Here is an 11,853-nt window from a genome sequence, read left to right as displayed (position 1 = left end):
CTGCGCGGCGGCGGTGGCGGCGCGTGCGGGGAGGCGCTGCGCGGCGGCGGCGGCGGCGCGCGGGAGGAGGCGTTGGCGGCCGTGGGGAGCGACGGCGGCGGCAGCGCACGCGAGGAGGCGCGGCGCGGCGGCAGCGACAGCTTGCCCTAGGTCGGGACCTTCAAGATGATAGCATGTAGACGGGAAAGTTTGCAATACAATAGATGTTATATTGACGGGGTTTTGATGCACGTATATATAATACAAAGAAAGGCCTCAACCTCAATATACAACACTAAAAGGTGGGCTACAACTTCAAGACCAAAGACATAGTCGACAAGAAGCATCGTCTTCCCATCCCTTTTCTAGCAGCCTAAGGGCACCCGCCCATGCGAGACTTTATTCTTATTTTAATTTTTGCACACGTTTTGGCAATTTTTTCAGTTTTGTTCAGGTTTATGGATCTTCCTTTGCTTTTTTTCTATGTTTTTGTAAATTTGTTCTTTTTTTTCTCTCATGAAGCACTCGAGGCAAGAAGCACAAATCATTTCTCGTGGAGCGTAGTTGTAATTTTTCGTGAAGCATAGTTGTGCTCTCAAATAGTGAAAAGCATTTTCGCTAAAGGGCACCTTTATTATTTTAAAATGTTGCATCAAGAGGATACAAAGCATCGCGAGTAACACTCGGCCTCTATATATTAGCCCGATACTATGCCTATGTCAAAAGGGATGGTGGGCTGATCCCGAGATTATGCTGTCACCCATGTTGGGTAAAACCCTTCGTAGCCACCAGCTCCAATCGCATACAAATCAATTTAAAAAGTGGAAAGCACAATTGTACTTCATAGAAAAGCACAGGTGTGCTTCAATTTGAAGCACATTATTTTCCGCGAGAAACACCCATGGGCTTCCCACAACTGTACTTTTCACTTGTGCTTCCGCCAGAAGCATCTGTATGCCTCCTTGGAAAGTAAAAAACACAGTGCTTTTAGTGAAAGCACAATTGTGCTTTTTGGGAGGTACAACTATGCTACCTGAAAAGTGAAAAACATAATTGTTCTTTTGATGAAGAACAGCTATGCTTTTAGGGAGGCGCAACTTTGTTCATGAAAAGAGATAAACACACCTATCCTTAAAAAAAGTAAAAAGCACAGTTGTGCTTTCGATTTTTGTTTTCCCCAGTTTCCATTTAATTTATTTCTGGTTTTTCCTGTTCTAGGTTTTATCGGTTTTTGTTTTTCTTTTTTTACTTTTTTTTGTTTATAGTGTTTTCAATTTCTAACTATTCATCCAAAATAATTAACATCGAAGCTAGTTTTGAAGATCTCAGCTCAAGAAACCCAACGATGATAAGATTTTGCGATTTGGACGAAGTACGTGATTCGGACGCACGATTCAAGAGAAAAAATGAAACCTAAATATTGGGAGCACATAGTATGTCTGGGACCCATAACCATACCAATAGTATTTTTTGTAATTTAAATGTTTCTTTCTATGAACACAAAATACAGGGAGCTCATATCATTTTGTTGCAAAATGTGAGCCTTTTTTCCATCTGTACGATTGAAAATGAAGCCAGATCTTCTATTTCTCAAACCATTCGCCGTATTGTTCATCTTCTTCTTCTTCTTCTTCTTCTCCCTGCCAACCTCTAGATCCGGTCCACCGCCCCCCTATTGTCCAACACAAGCCCAGGCTCACCTCTGACGAGTGCCGGACAGAGCTGTCGCCAAAACGTCATGGCTTGTAGGGAGCTAGTTATAGGCTCGCTATGGCTGATTTCACAGGACCATCACTATTTCTTATAGCCCGTTATATATTTAAAACGATATTATTGTGTACTTCCTCCGTTTCAAAATAGATGACCCAACTTTATACTAATTTTAATATAAAATTGAGTCATTTATTTTGGAACGGAGGGAGTACTAATTAGCAAACTACATCAGCTACACTGCCTACACACACGTGCTATCCCGGGAGGAATCGAGTAGCGTCTGAGCCACGGCACGGGAGCTCCGTGTACGTACATTTTTGTGTCACGCAGTTTTTTTTCTTTGGACATTAAAAATAACAAGCAAGCAGTCAAATGGGTTTCTTAGCCCAATTGATATATGTAAGGAAGCACGTAATCACTAATTGAGGAGTACTCTTCTCACCTATTGATTGCGTCAAGTAGCTCGCTGCATTTGCTCCATTTATCACAATCTGACAGTTTTCTTTTCTTTCTTAGATCCGTTTACCTAAAACGTTTTATCTACTAAACCGTGCGTTCAAATCGTAAACCGTTTTCATCGTTGGATCCCTCACTTTGACATCTTCAAACCTAGATCCCATGATGATAAGTTTGGACGAATTTTTGTTGTCATGAAAAAAACCAAACGAAAAAACCGTGTCTCTCACGAAAGAAAAAAAAATTGAAAACGACCGTGCCTCTCACGGAAGCAAAACGATGCCACTCATGGAAGCAAAAAAAAATGCATTTTTTCTATTTCTTTTTTTGTTTCCGAAAGGAACGGTCATGCCTCTCGCGAAAACAACACCGTGCCTCTCACGAAAGCAAAACCGTGACTCTCATGGAAGAAAAAAAACTGTTTTTTTTCATTTCAAAGAGGCTGCTCGTGGAAGCAAAACCATGCCTCCTACGAAAGGAAAAAATGAAACATATTTTTTTCATTTTCGAGAGGCACGGCCATGCCTTTCGCGAAATCAAAATCGTGCCTCTCATGGAAAATAAAGAGAAAACACATTTTTTTTTCATTTCCTAAAGGCACGTTCATGCCTCTCACGGGACCAAAACCATACCTCTCACGGAAGGAGAAAAAGAGAAAACACATTTCTTTTGTTTTCGAGAGACACGGCCGTGCCTCTCGCAGAAGCGAAACTGTGCCTCCCACCTAAAAAAAACATGTTTAGAGCGCAAATATAAGAAAAATAAAAAAAATGTCCAAAAGCTATGAAAGACAGATGAAAAACCAAAAAGCGATACAAAATGCAGAAAACGCGTGCGAAAAAATCTGGAGGGACCGTCCACAGCACGACATGTGGCGGCAGCTGAGAGTGCGTCAATCCCAAAAGATGGTTGGGAGGACATGGTTTCAGCGTGATGAGCTGACGCCTGAATTGCCGGAGAATGAACATCTTAAGGATGATTGCAAGAAGTCTCTCTTCATGCAATCCTCGCAGGACACGCCTCCAGATGCCGCCTCAACCCAGAAACAACCAACGTGAGGGTCGTGCAATGTTGAACCCGACAACACTGGGAGTGGTGGTCGGGAGTGATATGATAGGCTCACTAGGAAAGGCCCTACTGGCGCAGAAGCTCCTTCTATCAGCCAGCCGCCTCCGCAGTTTTGGGTTACAAACCGTATAACTATCAAAGGTGTGGAGCAATTCCATGTCCCCGGTGGTCCTATCCAACCTAAGGCAGCGCTAGAGGCCATAGACGGCCATCTAAGGAGACTTCATGATGATGTGCTACTGAGAGAGAAAAGCCTTCTCATATCGAAAAACCAGGATACCCGATGTACGTGGTTAACGTGCCACATCAAAGGTTGTACATCCAGACATTCTCCAGGATAAATTCTTCCTTCAATTTGATTACCTCTTCGACATGTTTCACATGACAAAGCTGGATTTTACGTTCGCCCTCCTTTATGCCTTGTACATGAATTGCATCATCAGGCGCGAGCAAATATCTTATATCTCAGTCGCCGACCCGTACTTCATGCACGAGGACTCCTTCGCAGTCTGTGCAGAGCACATGAATATGCGAGGAACTACATCGCCAATTGCATGGTCGCCAAAAAGGACAAGGATACGATTCTCCTGTCTTATCATACCATGTAAGTCATCCGCGAATATCCTCCGTGACACATACATAATTTCGTAAATTTCAATCATTCATTTGCATGCGTGGAGGCTAATTTGAGTTGTATTTATTTCGTGCAGCAAGGGGTGCGCCGTCCTCATAATTCTTCACCCCCGATTCTCCCATGCTTTTTACATGGACTCGGCTAAGACATAAAGCAAAAAGGTTTACACACACATCAAGGGTGTTTTTGACAGTGCTATCTTAAGCTATGGCCAAGGAGGTGGAGAGATCACGGTCAAGAGGACAGGGAACCACGCGCACTGCTTCGGTCATAATACCGACTTCTATTGCATTCAGAAATCGGATTGTAGTCTCAGTGATGGATTCTACACAATCCACCACATGTTGGAGTACAGAAGAGATCTGCAGAAACTTTGGATGTCACCTAAATCCGGCGATGCCGGTATTCTGCAATGGGCCAAGAAACTAGGAAATGTATCGGATCATCGACTCCGAGCTGAGTTCTATCACATCCAACGTGAACTTGCCCAAGTCATCATGAAGGAGGTCGTAAAAAAATAGGGATGTTCTACAAAAAAGGGAAAATATCACGGGAAGACGCCCGAACACGCGTAGCCGCTCATCATCTCGAGATGAAGCCTTTCACTGAGCTCGGGTCCTTCCACCCTGTTTGGAAGGATGACATGACATGTTGGAATGATTGATGATGACAATGTGTCCATTTAGTCGCTACTTTCTTGATGATGACACTTTGAATTTATGCACGACGAAACTTTGTGATGTAATTAAACCGCCCTCCTCAACTACCGTAGATCACTCTAGTTAATTAGTTGGTGTACGATGATCTTTGTAATTTATGTTTATGATATGATGCTTCTATTTTTCTAACTCTATCTTTTTGTGTTGCTCAACTATATATTATGTTGTATATTATCGATGAATTGATCATGTGACGATGCAGGTATATAGATCATCGATAGAGAAGAAGTGCTATGCCGTGTACATAGAGAAGGTTCTAGGAGTGTACGACGAGTGGCCAGAGTGTCAGGCCCTTGTCTCGGGGTTCTCGGGCGGCAGTCAGAGAGGTTTCGATAGCAGACGCAAAGCGGAAGCTAGTTACTTGAGGTTCAGGCTTGCGCGAGAGAGCGACCGGTTCCGGCGCCTCAAGTAATACATTATCGCGCTCTTACTCATAGTGATCACTCTTCTCTTCTATATCATAGTTTATATATAGATGATGAAACATGTGTATCTGATGACCATGGAGTTGCTTGTATTTGAGACATGTCACATAACTTGTATCGCTGTATCGAGATGATGATGAGACACATTATTTGTGTTGGATGATGTGATGATAGTATGAGTCTATTATGTGTTTGATATGATTAGAATATTGTTTGTTTATGATATGGTTAGACTACTATATAAAGCCTGTAAAAATACAACGCAAATACGTAGCAGACAAAAAATTATGCATAATGTTAGCAATAGCGTTGGTCAACAAGAAGCAGTAGCGCGGGTGAGTTAGCAGCACGGCTTGGGTACCGGCGCTACAGCTCCATGGCAGTAGCGCTGGTCAAACAAACGCTACTGCTAAGTTGGGATAGCAGTAGCGCAGGTTAGACCAGCGCTACTGCTACAAGTTAGCTGTAGCGCGGCCACCCACGCTACTGCTAGGTTTTTTTCTATCAGTGTAAATTTCACACAATGCAAAGCATGCCACCAACTTGTGCATCTAATTTGATATATCACAGAAATAAATTCATTCTTGTTTTTTTTTGCGGCGAAAGAAATAAATTCATACTTGTTTCACAACACTTAAATTTCACAGAATACAAAGCATGCCACCAGTTTTATTGAAGCAGCCACCACATACAGTTCGGAAATAGCATGCTCTGCCTGTGGTCACCACTAGCATGGCACGAACCACTGGGCCACATGTGGACAAACCTTGTCTCGGGTTAGTACCAAGTGGGTTTAGAGTGAATGAGTGTGTGTGCGCGCGCGTGTGTGTGTGCGTGTGTGCGTGCGTGTGTGTTTAGGGCTTTTGGTCGGACTGAGATCAAGGGGTGCTTTCCAATCTTCATTTCTGTCAGATAGTGTTTGATGATTGCCATCGGTCTCGAGCTTCCACAAATTATCTACTTCTTTATTTTTCTTATTTGCTTTTTTTTCCTTTCTCTTTTCTTTTCACACATTGATTATAGTAATATTAAAATTTGGTCCAATTTTTGAAATCTGAAAATATTTTTGTAAGTAATTTTGAAAGAAATTCAGAAATATCTACGAAATCACAAACATATATAATGGGGAATTATGTTTTAAATCTGAAAGTATTTAGTAATTCATCAATATTTTTTGAAGCGAAAAATAGTTTCCTAATTACTGAACATTTCTGAATTTCTAACATTTAATCAAATGCACAACGGATTTTAAAATTTGCAACAATTTTCTAAAAATGTCATTTTTTCTTAATTATTTATCTTCTTTATTCACAAGTATTTCTAGAATTCACACACATTTTTTAAATTTTCCCATTTTAAAATTGGCAAACAGTTTTTAGTCAAAACATTCATTAGCCGGAACTATATTTGCTAATTGGGGGACACCTTTTCTAAATCATGAACATTTGTTTCATTTTATAATAGTACTTGAACTCGGGATCATTTTTTCAAATTCACGGACTATTTGTTCTAATTATGAATTGACTAACATTGCTTAAACTCATGGACAAATATCTGAACATTATTTAGAAAATTATAATAAATTTTAATACTCCCTCCTTTACAGAATATATGTCTTCGTTTTAGTTAATTTTTTAAATGAAACTACAGCAAGTAATTTAGATTGTACGGAATACAAAACTGGGTTGAACTAAAAACAACTGAAAACCCCAAGATGGTGGGGTAGAATGGTGGATTGGCGACCACACTAGTTCCTCCCGGCTTTGATGCCTGCCATCTACTATTTTTCTATACTACTATATAGTGAACAAATCTTGAATTGGACCTATAGCATCAATCGTAACCGTTGGTTTGCTAAATCCAATGGTTGGGAGCAGCAGGATTCGCGGTGAACAGTGACTGCATCTGCCTCCACGGACCACGGTGTTCTGGAAGCAACACTTCACCCTTCCGAGATAAAAAGGACCAAACACGATACCTCTTGGGCCATGTTGCAGAATGAGTAAACCTTTAATGGGTCAAGCAGATTGCGAGGAGAATGGAAATAAGAGAAAGGAAAGTACATATTTCGAATTCTTCTATGTCTCATCATTGTGGTCTTGCATACTAATCTACCTCTGCTATACTTTGCCTAAAAAAACCTCTACTATACTTATATTCTGCATTCTCTATTAGCATGTACTATGTGTCATTTTCGTTTTTCCAAATTCACTCCATTAATTTGAAGACGTGCATAAATAGTTAAACACTAGTTATTGACTAGTGTTAGCACTGCTACAAGACGAGTGATCCATGGAAATGGTGTCGCTGGACCAGGTGATTCCTCCTCTTCGCCAACGAAGATTGGTCCCATCGGAGAGCAACTAGTAAGTTGAGTAAGACAAGAGGGCGTCGGTTAACATGAATAAAACACTACTCCCTTCGATCGTAAGTATAAGACATTTTAGAGCTTGGAATATACACTACATACGAAGGTACATAGACGTATTTTAAAGTGTTGATTCATTCATTTAGCTTCGTATGTAGTCTATATTTGAATCTCTAAAAGAAGTTATATTTAGGAACGGAGGAAGTAAATCATTCTGCCGCTTGGATCCGTCATCGGTGCACCTCTAGAAAGTCCACTACATTAAAGTACTCATAGCAGAATAGTGTGGGCAGCTACTATCATGCATAGTAGGCGCAACCAACTAGGAGTGAAACTATTGGTCTATGGGTGTATATACAGCCTATTTATAGAAACAGTTAAGTAAAAAGTAAAAAAAATTGAAAATATTTTTAAAATAAAATCGACCATCCATTATACCTGCAAAAAAAGTTCCACAAAAAGAAAATAACCAATTGACTTCTTTTAGAAAAAAAGAAAATTTTCATCCAATATTTTTTTGTCCTGAAGTCACCGCTAATTTTTATTCGTGAAAATTTACATACAAGTGCGAAAGAATTTCTAGTTTATTCTAAAAATCCTATTTTTTTACTTTTATTTTTGTATTATTATTTTTCCTCGTATGATGTGTATATACACCCAGAAACCAAAGGTTCTTTCCCCAACAAACTGTTGCTAAAATGAACGCTGCTACGGATCTATTAGTACCAGCAGCATCATGCATCACGCTGGTTGAGGAAAATCGCACATTAACTCAGGTGGTTGCACTGGACCAAGAAGTGTCCCATCAGATGCGTGCTAGCATCACTAGCAGGAGTACTAATTCAACTAGCAGCAACGCCATTCCATCCGCCCGATTGCTCCCCATACACGAAACAACAGGTTCAGACCTTTGCTTTCTCACCCTCCTGCTCCAGAGGTAAGGATTCCAGAGAACAGCAGGAGAATTTCTAAGGTAGTTCGCGTAAATGCCTATAAATGCTCCCACTGGACACCCCCAGTCCCAGTATCCCACCACATCAATCGAAAAGCACCCTGCCTCTCCCACTGGTTGAGTCGAGCCAGAGTTTGCTTCGAGAGATTAATTTTAATCCATCGAGATGGCGTCGCAGGTGATCCAGGTGAACAGGGAGGGGGCGGAGGTGTACCACGGCGCGGCGCTGTGCGCCGAGAAGGCGGTGGAGCTGCTGGCCGAGACCAACATGCCGCTAGGCCTGCTGCCGCTGGCTGACATCGAGGAGGTCGGCTACAACCGCTCCACGGGCTTCGTGTGGCTGCGCCAGAAGAAGGCACTCACGCACACCTTCAAGCAGATCGGGAGGCTGGTCTCGTACGCCACCGAGGTGACGGCCTTCGTGGAGGACCGCAGGATGAAGCGGATTACGGGGGTCAAGAGCAAGGAGCTCCTCATCTGGGTCACCGTCTGGGACATGTACATCGACAAGAACGACCACTCAAAGATCACTTTCAAGACGCCCACCGGACTAGGAAGAACCTTCCCCGTCTCCGCCTACGGAAAGGAGTAGGACAACAAGCACGACGTGGCCAAATAAGCGACCACAGCCGGCATAAAGAATATATCTTTTTGCGGGCATACAGAGTTTGACACCACGATGAATACTACATGTACTTATTTTCTATATATATGAACTGTTTTAATAAAGTGAGATTACGAAGTTGTAATACTCTACTTTGGGATTTTGCCTGATTTTAAATCGCTGCCGATCAGAAATGGCCGCTCGCTTTGCATGGCTCCCTAAATCACAGGAAGTCGAGTCATTCATGCCAAAGGCAAACTCCAACGCGACGATCCAAACGGACACAGATTTGGTCTGTTGTTTCTCCATTTGGGACGGCTGGACACGCGTCGTCAGGCCGCATCTGCCCAAATCTCGCCAGTGCGCCCAACTGGCCAACCCATTTGGTCCGCCTGGCCGGCAGGCGGCCAAATTTACACCATTTTTTAGACTTTGATGCATATTATTACAATTAAAAAGACAATATTGCAGATAGTTAAAACAAAATAAATCACATAGTTTTTACATTGTAATAATAAATAGTTTACAACCAAACAAAAATCTCATGGCTTAATTGTCACAAGTATATTGATAGAAAAAGATCTGGTTGACAAGATGAGTCCACATATGCTCAAGCAAATTATTTTGAAATTGAAACTGAGTTGCTTAATCATGCATTTCAGTATGAAATTGGTTGAACTTTGCAAACCTTAACGGGCAAGCTCGATTCAACATTTTCACTATGAAAATCAAACTCCTGATCCAAGATGTTGTCATCGTGCTCATCCTCTGCATGCACTGAAAATAGAGGTAATAGAAAGTTTAGTAGGAAGAAATTTATTAACAAGTAACAAGTAGCGCTAGTAACAAATGTGCATTAAGCTAACCCTATTCTTTTTATAGCAAAGGACAAGCCGGAAAGTTCTCTGATAATAAGCAAAGCGTTCTCGAGGACACGTGGAACTTACTGTCTAGTCACTTTCATGATGTTTAGTAGATTCACGTTCGCTATTTTGATAATTTGATATGCGGGTGGACCGGTGAGGGTGTCATGGAATAAGGGGTCCTCGGGCCGCCGGCCTATCTCTCATGGGCTGGACTGGTAGGCCGCTCTCAATTCATTGAAGGAAGGCCGAACTACAGGCGACCCCATGCTCTGGAAGGAAACCTCTGAAGACTTTCATATTCTCCAAGTCTGGTAGCGAAACCGACATCCATGTGTAACCCTCGGTACACCTTGTGTCTATATAAATCAGATGGTTTAGCCCGTAGGGGGGAGAAACATTATCGGCATACCCACCTAGGGTTTAGTTCATCCTATGTCATGGTAGATCAACTCTATAATTGTCATACAAACACATCATTACAATCAAGTAGGACGTAGGGTTTAATCTCCTCGAGAGGGCCTGAACCTGGGTAAACGTTGTCTCTATGTTCCCTATTACCCATCGATCTAAGATCCACACCTCAGGGCCTCCTACCCGAGATCTTCCGGTTTTGACACCGACCCTGATGCTTTCATTGAGAGTTTCGTTGTAGGATCGTCAAAGGATCGATGGCTCGCTTAGTCATCGGCGATGGCATCCGCACCAGGGACATCTTCGTGCCCTACTAGCTCTTCACATTTGGCAGTGCCGTTCTACACTCCACCTGACCGGTCACCATGACCAGATCGACAGTTTCGTTTCCAAGCAAGATATCAGGTTCATCAACCTGGAGTACGTCGCCGACGCCCGGGGTGATGTGATATTCACTGGGTTCTTAGCTTTACCTGAGGGGCCCAGTAATCCCGAAGCCTCAACTTTGGACCTCCTCAGAGATTCCATCTCTGGGTCGGCCTCTATCCCGGATCTGGCTTTGAGCTCGGATCCGATCTCAGCATCCGAGGACCAAGGGATACAAGAGGTTAACTCCGAAAGAATTCAGAGGATGAATTCGGCTGACCTCTCGCTGGATAGGATTGGGGGTGTGGCCTTTTGCCTTTTTCAGATCGATAGTTTTTTTCTCATAAATTAGTTTTTTTATGAGGGAACTGGAGAGAGTATTTCTCAAATTAGAATTTTTTGAGGGGGAATTTCACAGATTAGATGGATAGAATTTCTTCACGCGTGAGTATGGGCTTTGTGCCTATCCGGCAGGCCTAGGGAGATGTTTTTTTTCTAAAAGAGTTGCACGTGGGGCAGTTGCTTAGGACTCCTAAGGTACCTCATCGCACGGCTGTAGATAATTAATTTGGGGATCGAACGGAAATTTGTTTAGTTGATTAGAATTAACATAGAGCATGGTATGGTGCCTCCAATTACTATATGTATATATACCGGGTGTAGCTACTCCTACTTTTGTTTCATACGTTCTAGGTAGTATATATCATATTGAAGAGTATATACGCGTAGTATGTAGTATATAAGAATGTTTAGATAGTATATACTTTTTTTTGGTAGTATGTATCATATTTTGTGCATACTCCATTTTGCGTACAAATATGTACGTATTTCACAAATACGACAAAACTATGGGCTCACTTGCAATTTTTCATATAACTCACTTTGGAGTACCTTAGATATTGTATGTGAACATACTAAAAATAATAAAGTAGAGTATATACTACCACATGGTAGTATATGAGAGATGGGTGTAGCTACACCCGGTAGTATGAAAAGAAAAAAAAGCAATTCCACACCAAGTCGCCCACCCACCTCCCGAGTCCTCGATCCCATCCGGCTCTGCCTCGCCGCCGCCCCATGCCCTGGCGCCTCGCGCCGCCCACGCCCACCCCGGTCCCCCACCGCGGCGCCATCCTCGTCCCCCACCGCGGCGCCACCCCTCTACCCCGACGCGCCGCCGTCTCTTTACCCAGATGCGCCGCCGCACCGCCCCTCTCCCCCAACACGTCGCCCCTCTCGCCCGACGCGCTGCCCCTATCCCTAGATGCGCCGCCACGCCGCACCGCTCCCTC

At 42.8% G+C, this 11,853-nt stretch overlaps 1 protein-coding gene across 1 annotated transcript; it reads left to right on the top strand.

Moving 5' to 3' along the window:
• Nucleotides 1–8,409: 8,409 nt before the first annotated feature.
• LOC119282773 lies at nt 8,410–8,989 on the top strand. Its single transcript, XM_037562876.1, has one exon. It carries the CDS (start codon nt 8,481–8,483, stop codon nt 8,904–8,906), a length of 426 nt encoding a protein of 141 aa, XP_037418773.1. The 5' UTR covers nt 8,410–8,480; the 3' UTR covers nt 8,907–8,989.
• The last annotated feature ends 2,864 nt before the right edge of the window (nt 8,990–11,853 follow it).

This window comes from Triticum dicoccoides, chromosome 3B, assembly GCF_002162155.2.
Source record: "Triticum dicoccoides isolate Atlit2015 ecotype Zavitan chromosome 3B, WEW_v2.0, whole genome shotgun sequence".
NCBI lineage: Eukaryota > Viridiplantae > Streptophyta > Magnoliopsida > Poales > Poaceae > Triticum > Triticum dicoccoides.
This window is presented reverse-complemented; position numbering and strand designations above follow the sequence as displayed.

Excerpts from the sequence above, each read along its gene's own strand:
- LOC119282773 (XM_037562876.1), top strand. The coding sequence starts at position 8,481 with ATGGCGTCGCAGGTGATCCAGGTGAACAGGGAGGGGGCGGAGGTGTAC.